This window comes from Elephantulus edwardii, unplaced genomic scaffold (assembly GCF_000299155.1).
Source record: "Elephantulus edwardii isolate Elephantulus edwardi_28Jun2011 unplaced genomic scaffold, EleEdw1.0 scaffold00075, whole genome shotgun sequence".
Taxonomy (NCBI): Eukaryota; Metazoa; Chordata; class Mammalia; order Macroscelidea; family Macroscelididae; genus Elephantulus; species Elephantulus edwardii.
The window spans coordinates 7,300,629-7,317,544 of NW_006399825.1; the positions used below are offsets into that span (position 1 = coordinate 7,300,629).

The window sequence follows — 16,916 nt, forward strand, 5'->3', positions numbered from 1 at the left end:
AAAAACAAGGAACTCATGCAATATTATTCAAAATGGGTTACTCTGGAGGACATTATGCTGAGTGAAGTATCTCAGTCACAAAAGGACAAATACTGCATGGTGCCACTGTTGTAAAACAGGACTGGCCGTGGGGTTGGGGGAAGACTTAGGGAGATGAGATAAATAATGTATACTGCATTGATGAGGGAGAAAACTGCTTAAAGCGGATATGTGATTAGGTATTTTTGTCATGATGGGAGTCCAGAGCGAAGGCTGCATAGGGGAGTGGACCTGGAGGGAGGGATTGTAAAACAATGAAAGAATTTTTCTTTTACTTTTCCAAGAGGGTAATGTACTAGGGGGGAGGGTTGAGAGGGGAGAAATGTGCAACAATGAATGAATGGAAATTAAAAAAAAAAATCTACCAACTGTTCTATGGGAGAAAGATGGACGTCTCCTCCCATGTTATTTATTGTCTCTGAAACTCTGCTGGAGGATCAGCTATAAGTTGGTTCCAACTCAACTCTACACAACAACAACAACAACAAAAATTTACAAATTTAAGAGCAAAGAGCAGTCACTACTTTTGAACTGTGATATTAGTGAAGAGTTTGACTAGCCCCCATGGACTGCCAATAAAATGAACAAATGAACATGGAGGAAGTGCAACCGGGGCCCTCCTGAGAGACAAGATTGGTGAAATTTCATCTCACATACTTTGGGTGTGTGGTCAAAAGAGGCCAGTTGTTAGATAAAGACATCAGTGCTGGAAAAGGTGAGGATCATCAGTAAAAGAGAAGCAAGCCCTCAACAAGATGTATTGACACAGTAACTGAAACAATGGACTTGACCATGGTGGAGATTGTGATGATGGTGCAGGATAGAGCAATTTCTAATCTGTTGTTCATAGAGTGCAAGGAGTTGTCCCTGATGATGGCACATAACAATAAGACTCAGAATAGAAATGTGGGTTAAATGAAAAGAATTTAAGTCATTAGAATATAATTCTTAGTAGAAGCAATGTCAATGGATATGATGACTTAAGAAGACTAGAGTGAAAAAAAAGAAGACTAGAGTGATAAGAAGAAAAGATAAAAAGTAAAACAAAAACACCAATATATTAAACATTAGTAAAGGCAATGGAATTTATAAAATGAACAGGGAGTAGGACAAAAATGTGAAATTGTGGTATTAAGGTGCAAGAGAGCTTCAGGAAGGGAAAGATGACTAACAGAAACCCTTTAAAAGATAAGGATATACTTACAGAGGTATCCATGGGATTTCATGACAAAGGCATTGATTATCACATCTGGAATAAAGTGATCATTACAGAAGCCATTTTATTTTTTGATGAATTTCACATTTCAGAGGACAAATATACCACATGGTGGCAAGATTCCAAGTATGACCATGGGAATGAGTGGCTGAAGAGGATCAGAGATTATTATTATTGGGTGAGGGGGTTTCCTTGAGTCAGTCTCATGAGCATTGATATTATGGGGCAACAGCTGAAACAAGATTAAAATTCTGCAATGAATGATAGAGAGCAATAGGGAGGTCAGAGGATGGCTGTGAAACAGGATAAAGAAATATGTAGCCGAACAGAATGTAAAATACAAGGAACTACTTGTGTGTTCAACAAAGATGGAGAGGTTATAGTTTTGAAGTGATACCAGGGAAAGCAGACGCAGCTGACCCCACCTCTCAGTGACTTAAAAATATGAGGAAGCTAGAGCAAAACTAGCATCTACTTGAGAATGCTAAAGAGCAAAACTCACTTTTATGCATAAGGTACACCTGATATTACACCATGCTATTTTTAATTACCTCATATGTATGTGGAAGTTTAACAATTAATAGGAAGACCAAAGGGATTTTTTGTGTGTGTATCTTTGAATTGGGATATTATTGGTAAAGGGTGGCTTAATGGATAATGATTTGTATTGCCAACCTAAAGGTAGGCAGTTTGAATCCAGCAGCAGCTCTATAGGAATAAGTGGCAATCTCTTCCCGTGTGTGATTTACAGCCTCTGAAAACATGCTGGAGGATCAATTATGAATTGGTTCCAACTCAGTAGCAATGAATTTTGAACCAAAAGAACACACAAATTTATCTTGACAGAAGTACACCCTGCATGCTCCTCAGAAGGGAGGGTGCTGAGTTTCTCAATGTGTTGTTAAAGTCGAAACCAACTCAACAGCACTGAGAACAACTTAGGGATAGTATAGGGAAGCAGGGAACTTATGGCCTCATTTGAAGAAAGGAACCAAAAGAAAACTTATTGAAGAATTTAGGTTGTAGGGACTTTTAAAACCATGATTTAGGAGTAGAGTGAACATCAAAAGAGTGGGGGAGAGTAAAGGACGATGGCTATGGGGATAAGAAAGAGGAAACAGAGAGGCAAATAAGGTTCATCAGAGAGCAGCCAAAGTAGACATTGTGAGCTATGCCTGTTTCCAGTTTCTACTACAATGTGTCCCAAAGCTCTCTGGTGGCTGGAAGGACACAAGTTTCCCTAGGTGGAGTTAGTGCTAACTGAACTGATTGTGTTTGTCCACAAGAGCTCCTAGTCCAGATGGTACTAGCCCAGTGGAATGATTTTGTTCCCAAGAACCTTCTTGTGCTAGAACAGTATGAGAAGCCTCTCTGGCAAGAGCCTCCTCCATCTATCTTAATGTTTACTGATAAAAGAGCCTTGGATTTGGTTATATTATGAGGGAGTAATTGAAGATTACAGATAACAGATGCTGTCCTGGACGTGCTCACCAAGTTGTGCCAAGAAATATGGAGAACAACCACTTGGCCAACTGACTGGAAGAGATCTATATTTGTTCCCATTCCAAAGAAAGGTGACCCAACAGAGTGTGGAAACTACAGAACAATATCATTGATTTCACATGCAAGCAAGATTCTACTGAAGATTATCCAAAAACGACTAGAACAGCACATCAGCAGAGAACTGCCAGAAGTCCAGGCTGGGTTTAGAAGAGGTGGAACTAGGGATATTGCAGCTGAAGTTAGATGGATCTTAGCTGAAAGCAGGGAATACCACAAGAATGTGTATCTGTGTTTCATTGATTATGCAAAGGCATTTGACTGTGTGGATCATAACAAACTGTGGCTGACTCTGAGAAGAATGGGAATCCCAGAACACTTGATCGCTCTAATGCAAAACCTATACTTGGACCAAGAGGAAGTCGTCAGAACAGAGCAAGGAAACACTGCATGGTTCAAAATTGGGAAAGGCGTACACCAGGGATGTGTCCTATCTCCATTTCTCTTCAACCTGTATGCAGAACAGATTATCCAAGAGGCTGGGCTCTATGAGGAGAAGTGTGGCATCAGGATTGGTGGAAGATCTATTAACAACCCTGCTTTATGCAGATAAAACAACCCTGCTTGCTGAAGCTGAGGAGGACATGAAGTGTTTGGACTGCAGCCTTCAGTGTGGATTGAAGCTCAATGTCAAGAAGACAAAGATTCTCACCACTGGACCAACTGGCAACATCAGGATGGATGGTGAAGAGATTGAGATTGTTAACAACTTTAGTCTGCTTGGCTCCACGGTCAACACTCTTGGCACCAGCAGCCAGGAAATGAAAAAAAAAGAAACGTATTGTGATGGGAAAGTCTGCTGTTAGGGACCTCTCCAGGGTACTGAAGAGCAATGGTGTCACTCTGGAGAGTAAGGTGTGTCTGATACAGGCTATGTTTTGCAACCACTTGTTATACATCAGAGAATTGGACAATGACTTAGGAGGATCGAAGGAGAATTAATGCCTTTGAGCTGTGGTGCTGGAGAAGAATATTGAATGTACAATGGACTGCCAAGAAAACAAACAGATTCATCCTGGAGAGTGTTAAACCAGGCTGTTCCTTGGAGGCAAGGATTCTGAGGCTTCGTCTGACATACTTTGGACATGTTGTAAGGAGGGAGAGGTCCTTGGAGAGGGACCTCATGCTTGGGAGGGTGGAGGGACGGCGCAAAAGGGGGTGACCCTCTATGAGGTGGATTGATTGAGTGACTGGGGTAATCGGGATGAATGTGTCAGAGGCAGTGAGATTGGCACGGTGTAGGGCTGTTGTGCATAGGGTCACTATGAATCGCAAACGACTCGACAGCACATAACAACAACAATTGAAGAAGTTTCAGCAGTGCTGAAGGAAAAAATCTGAGTTGCCAGGAATGAGAGTCAGTGGGTGGTGAGGTTGGTCAGCCCAAGCTGGAGTTTTTAGAAATGTAGCTATACAATCCAAACCTTAACACTGAAGAGATTTGCTGTATACAAGTGCTTGTAGATAACAGTTAAGTGCAGACAGAAAAAGAATAGAAGAGTAAGAAGGTGGGCGGTCGGTGTGACTAATTAGTGAGAACAATGTATACCCTGAACATGAAAGGCTTTCCAGCTGACCCACTAAGGAGCTTGTCTCTGACTCAGCCATCCAACTCTCGTCTCCTCTGTCATGTTTTAATTTTCTGTCTTTTTCCCAGTTTCTTAGGAGGGACTAGTGGAGTCAGGCAGGTCTGAATTTGAGTCCTGGCCCTAACTCTTCCTAGACATGTTTTTAAAGCTTCTTTAGGTTCTAGTTTCTTTATCTGTAAAGTGAGGACAAGCATACTTACTTACAGGTTTGTAATGAGGATTACAAAGATAATGTTATTTTCTTCTCTAGCCTTCACCTGTCTCCACGTTTCTATCTTTTGCCTCCCACCTGTCTCCAATCCCTTCTCTTTATTCCCTTCACATTGAAAAACACACTCTTAAGCATATGTTATGGTATCTTATCTTTTACTTGGAATTTAATTGATTCTTTATCTTGTCTTTTCCATGAATATTTACATTGATTACCAAGGAAAGGACTTATATGCCAGTGTACGCATTCTGTGCTCTGGTAGTCTGGTGGTGTGGTTTGTGATAAAATGTCTGTGTGTCTAAAGCACCAGACAAAGAAAGTACAGGGGAGACTCACATAGCCAGTCAACACATGAAATAAGGGTTGGAAGACATTCTCAACCTTCTTAAGCGGCTTGGAAACCTCACGTGAGAATTGCATGGAACATTCACAGCCACAGGTGTGCTGTTGCAGGTAAACTCCCCTGGCTTCTGTTTCAGAACCAGACACTGACGCTCTTCATTAACTTGACTCCATTGTCTCCAGGCCATTGTTACCTCTGTGCATGTCTTAGCATCTCTGAAGCTCCTAGTTTCCAAGGTGCAGTGGAAAAAGAGGATTTATGCGCCCAGCTCTGCAGCTGCCATTTTGCCTGTGTCTCACGAATGATAGCTCTGGCTCTAACTTCTCCCAATTGCCAGAACATGTTCTCGGTTGGCATAGGCTGTTGTGAACACGGAGTTGGTTTTTGAATTCTCAATTGCCAGTGGCGCTGGAAAATAGCAGAAGATACTCAGGACACTGAGAATTCTTTTATTCCTTAAACATCTATATTGGTGTCTTGGGTTTCTGTGCCTCATAACCACATGAAACACTTTAAATTTGGATTGAAATATATTTTTCCTGTTTGCTTGTTTGCCTTTTTCTCTCATTTATTCATTCCTGTCTCTCTTTTGATATTTGGGGGAGGGAGGCTCAGGGATGAGGTCTAATTTCTTTTGGTCTTTCTTAATCTGTACTGTATTTCCCTTGATTTCTAATTTGAACTTAAGACTTTAAAAATAGGTTTTAAAAGATAATGATTCCTTTATTTCCTAATACCATCTAAGACTATATTTCCCAGTCTGGTTTCCTTGTGTTGAGTTATTTAAAGAGTTTCATATCAGGAGCCTGGGAAAGTCAAGCAGTTGCAAACCTTAGAATATAATTTCCAGGTCAACTTTGATCTTAAATGCCAAGTTCATTGGTGGGGGAAAAAATGTAAAAAAAAGAAAACTTTCACATTTAAATCAATAACTAGTGTTCCAAATGAAACTTCAAAGTCTTACTTTAGATTTTTAAGGAAGGATAATTCCTTCATTATCAAAGAAATGGGATGTCAGGGAAAGCTAGGATCTCTTTGTTTAGAACATGGTTTAGTTGCCGGCCTTGCCTTGAGCTTTTCTGGCCCCCTACCTCTCTCTCTCAATGTAAAAAAAAAAAAAAAAAAAGTTCATTTCTTTTCAGTTTCTCAAGAGACACTTTTACTATATTCTTTCAGATGACTGTTTTTGATTTAGAGGGGAAATCAACACATAGTGGCTCAAATCTGCTTAGTATGGTGTTCATTCCTTCCAGCTTTTCATGTTTCAACTTTTGCGGGGCCTGGCATACATCCACCACCAACACGTTCTTCACAGGGACCTGAAACCTCAGAACTTACTCATCAGTCACCTGGGAGAGCTCAAACTGGCTGATTTTGGTAAGTCGCCCCTCGGGTCTCCTTCTGGGCTGTGAACAATGCAGCTTTTGTGCGCACATGTGTAAAGCATTGACTAGGCCTGGCCTTTGAAAACTGGAGGCCAGGGGAACATGATGCTTTGTGGGGATATCAAACTACCATATACGGAGTGGGAGGCAAGAAAGAGGGGGGATGAGCAGCTTCTTAGGATTCCATCAAGACCCTGGCCAATCAGCTGCCCAAAATGTGGGTCCCCTTAGGCCCCCCACTATCATTTTTTAAATATACACTATACATCTGTAGAGAGAATTGTACTTAGTAGGTTTCACTCAATCTTAGCAGATGTATAAATTCTGTCAGAGTAGATCAACATTTACCAGAATGGCAGGGTAAAAGGCTATCTCTGTGTGATGGTTTTGCCTTATCTACTAGTAACCTAGTGGATAAGGAGATGCACTGACAACTAAAGGCAGGCAGTTCAAATCCACTAGCTACTTCATGGGAAAGAGATGGACAATCTCCTCCCAAGCAATATATTGTTGTTGTATTGTTATGTGCCATCAAGTCACCTGCAACTCATAACAGCCCTAAACCCTGCTCTATCCTGTGCTAATCTCACTATCTCCAACACACCTACCCCCATTACCCAGTCACTGAATCAATCCCTCTCATTGAGGGTCTTCCTCTCTCTCTTTTTTTTAAATGGTATTTTTATTTCCAACTTTTTGAGAAAGTGCCAGACTGCCTTCCATAGTGGTTGTACCATTCATTTTACATTCCCAATAGCAGTGAATAAAAGTTCCAATCTCCCCACAACCTGACCAGCATTAATTGTTTGCTGCCTGGTTGAACTTTGCTGTTATTGCTGGGATGAGATGATATGTCATTTTTGTTTGGTGTTTTGATTTTTTTAATTGAAATACCTCAACTGATATTCTATCAATGTCTTTTTTTATTGAGATTTTAATGAAAGTTTATAGAGAACTTGGATTTCCATTCATTCATTGTTGCACATTTTCTTCCCTCCCACTTTGCTTTTCTCTTCAGAAAGAAAAAATTCCTTCATTGTTATACAGTTCCTCCCTAAACCACTTTACTATGCAGCTTCCATACTTTCTTGACTCTTGTCATGCCAATAATACCTAATCATATATAGCTTTTATACAGTTCTCTCCCTCATCTTTTTCAATCATGTTTCATCATGTTTCAATGCAGTGTACATTATTTATCCCCTCTTTTCTTAGTTTCCCCCAAATCAGTCTTGTTCTGTAACAGTGGCATTATGCAGTATTTGTCCTTTTGTGACTGAGATAGTTCACTCAGCATAATGTCCTCCAAGGTCACCTATTTTGTATAATAGTTCATGAGTTCCTTGTTTTTCAATGCAGAATAGTATTTCATTGTGTGAATATACCACAGCTTCTCTATTCATTTGTTGGTTGATGGGCACTTGGGTTGTTTCCAACTCTGCTATTTGTGAACAAGGCCGTAATAAACATGGGTGTGCATGTATCTGTTTGGGTGGCAGTTCTGGTCTCTTAAGGATGTATTCCCAGTATTGGAATTGCTGGGTCAAATGGTATTTCTATTTCTAACTTTTTGAGAAAATGCCATACCGCCTTCCAGAGTAGTTGCACCATTTTACACTCCCACCAACAATTAATAAAGGTTCCAATTTCTCCGCAACCTCACCAGCATTTGTTGTTTGCTGCTCTGTTGAGTTTTGCTATTGTTACTGGGGTGAAATGATATATCATAATTGTTTAGATTTGCATCTCTCTTCGAGCTTGGGATTTTGAACATTTCTTCATGTGTGTGTTTGACATCTGAATGTCTTCTTTGGTGAAGTGTCTGTTCATATCCTGTGCCCATTTTACAATTGAGTTGTTTACCTTTATCTTACTATGGTGCTCATCTCTTATCAGACACGTCATTACCAAATATTTTTCCCAGTCTATGGCTTCCCTTGTTACCCTGTTGAAGAAGGAAATTCTTGGATGTACATAGGAATTTGATTCTAAGAAGGTCCCATTCATCTATTTTATCCTCTCCAGGATGTACGTTTTTCAGGATACTTGGAAGACTGTTCATGTTGTGGATCAGGGTTTCTAAGGTTCTTCTGAGCTTTTCTCTAATGAAGTTTATAGTCCTTGCTTTTAGTCCTAGGTACTTGATCCACTTTGAATTGGTTTTTGTATATGATGTGAGGTGTGGTTCTTGCCTGAGTTTTCTGAAGATGGTTTTCCAATTTTGCCAACACCATTTGTTAAAAAGGCTGTCATTTCCCCACTTAATTAATTTTCTCCCCTTGCTAAAAATCAGTTGACCAGAGATATATGGGCTGATTTCTGGGTTCTCAATTCTATTCCATTGATCTATGTGTTTATCATTGGATCAGTCTCGTGCTGTCTTGACTACCATGGCAGTGTAGTAGGATTTGAAATCAGAGAGTGAGATGTCTCCTACCTTATTTGTCTTTTTAAGGAGTGCTTTACTTATTTGGGGTCTCTTTCCATTCCAAATGAAATTGGTGATTGTTTTTCCATCTCATTGAAGAATGGAATTGGTATTTGTATTGGGATTGTGTTGAAGATGTAAATTGCCTTTGGTAGGATTGTCATTTTCATAATATTGAGGCTTTCTATCCATGAGCAAGGTATATTCTCTCATTTCTTTAGGTCTCTTTTTGTTTCTTGTAGTATTGCTTTATTATTTTTTAATAGATCCTTTGTGTTTCTAGTTAAATTTACTCCCAAGTATTTAATTTTGTGATTTGCTATTGTGATGGTTATTGTTTTTCTTAGCTCCAGTTCTGTATTCTCTTTGTCACTGTAGAGAAATCAAATTGATTTTTGTATGTTGATCAGTACCTGCCACTTTGCTGAATTGGTCAACTATGTCCAGTAGTTTTCTTGCTGAGTGGGTCTTCCTCTTTAGTGCTGTCCCTCCAGCCTCCCAAGCATGATGTCCCGCTCCAAGGACTAGTACCTCCTTGCAACATGTCCAAAGTATGTCAGACCAAGCCTCAGAATATTTGCCTCCAAGTAGCAGCCTGCTTTGATCCTCTTTAGGATGAACCTATTTGTTCTCCTAGCAGCCCATGGTATATTCAATACTCTTCTTCAACATCACAGCTCAAAGGCATCAGTTCTCATTCTATCATCCCTAGTCATTGTCCAGCTTTCTGATGCGTATCAAGTGATTGCAAAGACCATGGCCTGTATCAGACACATCTTAGTCTCCAGACTGACATCATTGCTCTTCAGTACTTTGGAGAGGTCTCTAATAGCAGACTTTCCCAATTAAGACATCTTTTAATTTTCTGGCTGCTGGTACCAAAAGTGATGATTGTGGAGCCAAACAAACTAAAGCTGTTAACAATCTCAATTTCTTCACCGTCTTTTATGATGCTGCCAGTTGGCCCACTGGTGAGAATCTTTGTTTTCTTGATATTGAGCTTCAGTCCATATTGAAAACTGGGTTCTCAATTCTTGACCTTCTGCTGCAAGCGCTTCAGGTCATCCTAAGATTCAGATTGTGTCATCTGCATAATGCGGATTGTTGATGAGTCTATATCCAATCCTTATGCCACATTTTCCTCATAGAGCCCAGCATCCCCTCTGAAAATCTGTTGTATGGTCAGCTATGCTTCTGACTTGATGGCAAAAAGATGTAGAGGCTAATTGCACTGTTAACCTGAAGGCAGAGCTTCATTGGTGCTTCAAACCCACCGATAGAGCCCAGGAGAAAGATGAGCAATCCCTAGCTTTGAGATGTACAGCCTTTGAAAGCACTCTAGAGGGTCAATGATCTAGACTAGAAGCATTTTCAGGGCAGGGATTAGTTCTGCTTTTGCTTATGAATGTGTCCCTAATGCCTAGTGCTGTGGCTAGAGCTCAGTATCTATTTGTTCAAAACTGATTTCATCTGGTTTGAGCCACAGTTCTATTTTGTTTGACAGATGAAATGGTGGTACTCGATATAGCTGTACTTTATTCTGAAATGCATCTTTCATCCTGATGTGTAGGCACTCAATGTTCATTTACCAATTTGTCACAACAGAAAGCTCATCTATTGAAATCCTTCCGAGTTATAGATCATGCCATTATATAATTGACTGGCTGAGAGAAAAAAGCCCATTTTTTAGGGAAGTCCTTGAGAAACTCATAAAGTCCTACCAAACTTAACTAATTTGAGTTAGCAATTACCACGATAAACATGGTGTTTCTGACTGCAAAAATGAAGAGCTCAATAAATATTATTTAAGAATTTTTTTAAAGTATAGAGAAGAAAAGGAAGAAGGGCAGCCATAGAACAGAGTCAGTTATACCAGGACCCAAAACTAGAGAGGCTTCAACAATCTAGAATTTTCTTTTCCGCTCACATAACAGGTCCACCTACGCAGTTCAGAATTGCCAAGCTCACAGTGGCATGTTTTCATTCCAGCCTAAAGTTAAGAGATAGGAAAGGGGAGTACTTGATCTCTCCATTAAGGACATGGACTAGAAATTCATAATTTCTACTCATATCATATAGACAAGATCTTAGTCACCTTAACATACCTAACTGCTAGGACAGTAACATCTAGTTGCAAAGCATGCCAAAGATTGAGAAATTCCCTTGATGAGATAGTACCCATGGGGCAAATGATTTTACATTGTTCTTTACCAGTTGGTATCTTCCTGGTGGAATGCATCGCTCTATCTCTGCAGGATGTACCAGGACAAAGGATTCTCTTTGTTTCACCTTTGGACAGGTCTTGCTCGGGCCAAGTCCATTCCCAGCCAGACATATTCTTCTGAAGTTGTAACCCTCTGGTACCGCCCTCCAGATGCCTTGTTGGGAGCCACTGAATATTCTTCAGAGCTGGACATATGGTAAGAACTCTCAGTATTTCTCTCTATCTCTTTCATTGCTCTTGAACTGGAATCAACTCATAACTGATTCTCCAGAGGGTTTTCAGAGGCTGTAAATCTTACAGGAGGACATTGCCCCTCTTTTTCTTGAGAAGCAGCTGGTGGATTTGAACTGCCTGCCTTTGAGTTAGCTGACCAATTGCTTACTCATTAGGTCACCAATGCTCCCTTGAACTAGTGTCAAGAAAATAAAAATGGAGGGAGACATCTTGTCTGTGAGGATTGTTTTATAATGCACAATACACTTTTAATATCAGTCCTAATAATTATGTTTGCACACAGAATCATAAAGTACTTTTAAATACATGGTCCATTTAGTGTTTGCAATCATTCTATGATTTTTTATGATTAAAGCTTCTGAGAACCAGAGTGAACTTGCCCAAAGTGTCTTCTGAAGCTGATGTTCTTTCAATCATATTGCTCCTCCTAATTTTCTCTTTAGTGCTTGGTCTTGTCTTCTCCTTGATATCTGTCTTCAGAGAAGCACACAGCCAACCATAATCCACACACACGTACACTCACACACAGCTCACACACCTGCACACTCACACATGCCTCAGACAGTTCAGAGCTGACTGGAAAAAGCATAAAGTTCAACACACTGAAGACTTGTATTTCCTGCCAATTCCATATCTAAGAAATTGCTCTTGATTAGTCATTCTGAAAAAATCATGTGTTCTCTTTGTGTCTATATGTTTCTTCATTTAAAAAGTGAAAGTAAGAACCTCTTTCCAAAAGGACTTAAAAGGGCCTACAGCACAAGTCCATCCCCTCCAAGGGTGCACTAAGAATTAGATGGAGTCAAATAAATCAGCCTCTTTTCTTTCTTGGGGGCGGGGGAGGGAGGCAATGTAAACTGAAGTCTCTGTTTCTTTGGAGAAAAATAATTGCATTTTAAAAAAACTATACATCAGTGTTCTAGAAAGCTTTTAGATTTTGCCCAAAAAAGCTGAGAAAGGTGGCAAAAATTTTCCTCCAATGCATACTGAGTGCTTGATTTTCTGATACCCGAGATCATTTTTAGAAATATCACCTGCTAGTCAAACCCTCCCGAAACTGTCAGCTCATGCTGCGCTGCACTGTCACTTCAAAGACCTTCCACAGCCTCTGGATTTCTCAGCTATTCATGATTATTTCCTACTGGTGCTTCACAGGCACACTGAGACTCCTACCCATCACTTTAAAACTTGGATGTGTTTTTTTTGTGTGTGTGGAAAATTTTAAATATCCCACTATATGTGTGCAGAATTATGGTTTACCGGTAGGGGTGGTTTTGCTCCCGGGGCACATTTGGCAATGTTTAGAGACTTTCTTTTTGGTTGTCACTACTGGGGGGGGAGAGAGAGTGAGAGTTTGTGTGTGTTTGTGTGTGTGTACTATTGGAATTTAGTGGGTAAAAGCCAGAGATGTGAAGGCCAGCTGCCCACAACAAATAGTTATTCAGTTCAAAATGTCAATAGTGTCAAGACTGATAAACTGCAATGTAGATTACAAAGCATTAGAAAAATAAACGTGCTACAAAATAGCAGAACCAGAACATAATAACCCATACTGTTGTACGCCCCTCTCCCATCCACCTGCCCTTCCACCAATGGTAACATCTACCCTGAAATTTGTATTGTAATTTCTGTACTTCTTTAAAAAGAATATAGTTTTTTGTGTGTGTGCATTTTGTAACATACAGTTTACTTTAACTGCTTTTGAGCTTTTACTAAAAAGGACAACACATCCTGTTCGTCTGTTGTGTTTTGAACTTTTCCCCATTATTCACTAAGTATCTTTTTAAGATTCATCCATACTGATCTTGATAGCTACCATTTATTTTCTGTGAATGAACATTATATCTGTTTTCGACATTATAAACATTCTTGGTATTTATAGTTAGGAATTCCTAGAGTGGAGCTCTGGGGGCACAGTGTTATGTATTGAGCTTCTAACCCAAAGGTCACCAGTTCGAATTTACCAGCGGCTCTGAGGGATAAAAAATGGAGAGTTTGTTCCGTAAAGCAGCCTTGGGAATCCAATGAGGGTTCATATCAGTCAGAATATTATTTGACAGCAAGAGGGATGGCAGTAGGGTAGGGCACTTACCTTGGAATAGATTTGCTGTGAAGTGGAACTTTGAATTTTATTAGATAATGCTAAGTTGTTTTCTGAAAGTTTGTAACAATTCATACCTATTATTAATACTCCTATTGCAATTGAGTCAGACCCTACTCATAACTGATGCTCCATTGGGTTTCTGAGGCTGTAAATCAAACGGAAAGAGACTGTCCCTCTTTCTCCCTTAGAGCTGCTGGTAGATTTGAGCCACAGACTGCACCACCAGAGCTCTCAGCATCCACTTGCTCCCCAAATGTTGGTATCAAATATAATAATAGTTGTTATTCAAGTATTTACAACAATATCCTGTTGGAATCTTAATTTGCATTTCCACTGGGCAATTTTGCTACGAGAGGACTACACTGAGGTGCTAAAGACTAGGATTTTCATTGAAAGACTAAGGTGCACCTGATTCAAGTCATGATATTTTCAATGATTTCATATCCTTGTAGAAGTTGGACAGTGAATGAAGAAAACTGAAGAACTGATGCCTTTGCATTGTGGTATTGTTAAAGAATACTGAATATACAATGGACAGCCAAAAGAACAAATAACACTTCCTTGGAGGAAGGGCAGCCGCCATGACCTTTAGAAGCAAGGATGGTGAGGTTTCATCTCATACTTTGGGAACGTTATCAAGAGGGGAGAAACAGAAGATCATAAAAAAAAAAAAGAGGAAGATGAATTTATGCACAGATTGCGAGGATGTCACAGGGTCAGACAAGGTTTCCTTCTATTGTGCACAGAGTTGCTGTGAGTTGGAATTCACCTGGCAACACCTAACAACAAAATTACCAATGAATCTGAACGTCTGTTCTTGGATTATTTGTCATTTGTGTTCCTCCTGTATGAAATATCCGCCTATGTCCTTTGCTCTATTTTTTGTTCTGCGTGTTCATTTTTCTCTATCTTGATCCATAGGAGAGCTTCATATATTCTGAAAACTGATCTTTTATCAGTGGCTTGTATTACAAACAGCCTCTTCCAGTTCATGACTTATATCTTCACAACTTAGTGTTGCTTTTTTTGAACAAAATTTCTTAAATTTAATAAATAAATGTTCTTTAACAATGTCAGTGAACCCTTTTTATTTCCTGTTTTAAAAACCCTTCCCTCCTTGATGTCACAAAAGATTGTCTAATATATTCTTTTTAAAGTTGTGAAGATTTTCCTTTCACAACCAAAAAAAAAATAAACCTAGTGCCATTAAGTTGATTCTGAGTTACAGAAAGGCAAATCTATTTCTGAACTTTCAATTCTGACCCACTGAGATAAATTTTTCCACTCTTGTACCAGTGCCCCACTATATTAATTTAATACTTTCTGATAACATTTTATATCTGGTATGACTAGTCTCCCCACCCACTTCAGCTCTTTCTTCACAAATGTCCTGGAAATTTCCCCCCTTTGATTTCTCATATAAATTTTAGATTCAGTTTTTCAAGTTTCATGAAAAACTCTACTGGGATTTCCATTGGGATTGCATTGAAATTACAGAATTCTTTGAGGATAATTAATAACTTTATAATATCATCTTCCAATTTTTTAACATGATATCTTTCTCCATCTGTTTAGTTATTCCTTAATGCCTTTTAGTTAAGTTTTATCATTTTCTCCCTAAGGTTTTACACATCTTATTTTAGATCTATTTCTAGATGTGATAGGCTTTTTGTATCTTTTATTTTTTAAAATACATTTTCTAACTTTTTGGATTTGTTATGTACAAATATAGCTCAACCCAAATTTAAACTCCTTGTCCTTGAGTCAGTATGAGTTTACTGCTGATTGTGGGGATCTGAGGTTGTAAATTACACAGGAGGAGATGGCCTGTTCTCCTGGAGAGCCACTGGTGGGTCCAAACCACTAACAGGCATGGCCTATGGGTTAGTAGAGCAATCCCAGTGCAACCTACAGCACTAGAGCTCCCTCATATATAAATATGTTATTGTTATTGTTATTGTTATTGTTATTGTTATTAGGTGCCATGGAGTTGTAACTGACTCATAGTTGACCCTCCAGTGGGTTTCAGAGGCTGTAAATCACGCAGGAGGAGACTTCCCATCTTCTGTGCAACAGCTGGTGGATTCAAATTGCCTGCCTTTGAGTTGACAGCTCTTCTTAACCATTAAGACACCAGAGCTCCCTTCATATATGATGCTGCTAGTGAGCTCTGGTGGCCTGGTGGCAAGAAATTGTACTGCAGTCCCAGAAATGTGAGGTTCGAATCCACCTGATGCTCTGCTGAAGAAGGAGGGACAATCTCCTCCTGTACCAGTCAGATCTGATTTGATGGTACACACATTAAAAAAAAAAGTAATAAAAAATACATGCTGCTGCTGTTATATGCCATTGAGTCACCTGAGACTCATAGTGACACTATGAACAATAGCTGTGAACCCTGTTCCATCTTGAACCAGTCTCACTGACTCTGAACACCTATCTCCACACCCCAGTTACTGTATCAACTCATTTCATCCAGGGTCTTTCTCTACTGAACTAACCCTCCATCCTTCAAAGCATGATGTCCTTCTCCAAGGACTGGTTCCTCTTGGCCACATGCTCAAAGTATGTGAGACGGGGCTTCAAAATCCTCACCTCCAAGAAGAAATTTGGTCTCTCCAAGACTGACATATTTGTTCTCTTGGCGGTCCATGGTATGTTTGATACTCTTCTCCAACACAACTCAACAGCATCAATTCTTCTGTCATCCTTAGTCATTACCCAGATCTCTGGTGCATAGCAAGTAATTGTGAAGACCATGACCTGGATCAGGTGCCCCTTAGTCTCTAAACTGACATTGTTGCTTCTTAGTACTTTGGAGAGGTCCCTGACAACAGATTTTCCCAGTGCAATTAATCTTTTGATTTTCTGACTGCTAGAATCAAGTGTTGATTATAGAGTCAAAGCAAGCTATAACTGTTAAAAACCTCAATCTCTATTTACCATGGAGCTGCCAAATGGCCCAGTGGTGAGAACCTTTGTCTTCTTGATGTTGAGCTTCAATCCATATTGAAGGTTACAATCCTTGATCTTTTGCAGCAAGCACTTCCGGTCCTCCTCAGTTTCAGCAAGTAAGGTTGTGTGATGTCACATTCTTCCTCATAAAAACCAGCTTCTTGAATGATCTCTTCTGTATATAGATTGAAAAGGTATGCACCACAAGATAAAAGTAAAGAACCCAATTGAAAAATGGGCACAGGATGTGAACAGACACTTTACCAAAGAAGACATTCAGATGGCAAACAAACACATGAAGAAATGTTCAAAATCCCTAGCTCTAAGAGAGATGCAAATCAAAACAACTATGAGATATCATCTCAATCCAGTAAGAATAGAAAAATTTAACAGAACAGAAAACATCAAATGCTAAAGAGGTTGTGGAGAAACTGGAACCCTTATTTACTGATGAAGGAAGTGTAAAATGGTACAACCACTATGGAAGGCTGTATGGCGCTTTCTCAAAAAGTTGGAATACTATGCTGCATTGAAGAACAAGGAACTCATGCAATATTATTCAAAATGGGTGACCCTGGAGGACATTATGCTGAGTGAGGTATCTCAGTCACAAAGGGACAAATGCTAT

General features: G+C 39.6%; 1 protein-coding gene across 2 annotated transcripts in view; it reads left to right on the plus strand.

Moving 5' to 3' along the window:
* CDK15 (cyclin-dependent kinase 15) overlaps window positions 1-16,916 on the plus strand; it is a 137,378-nt gene that overhangs the window by 47,386 nt on the left and 73,076 nt on the right. For both annotated transcript variants that reach the window (XM_006889088.1, XM_006889087.1), the window contains exons 7-8: window positions 6,212-6,335; window positions 11,071-11,191. In XM_006889088.1, the coding sequence (XP_006889150.1) occupies window positions 6,212-6,335; window positions 11,071-11,191 (245 nt within the window). The remainder of the gene's footprint in view (window positions 1-6,211; window positions 6,336-11,070; window positions 11,192-16,916) is intronic.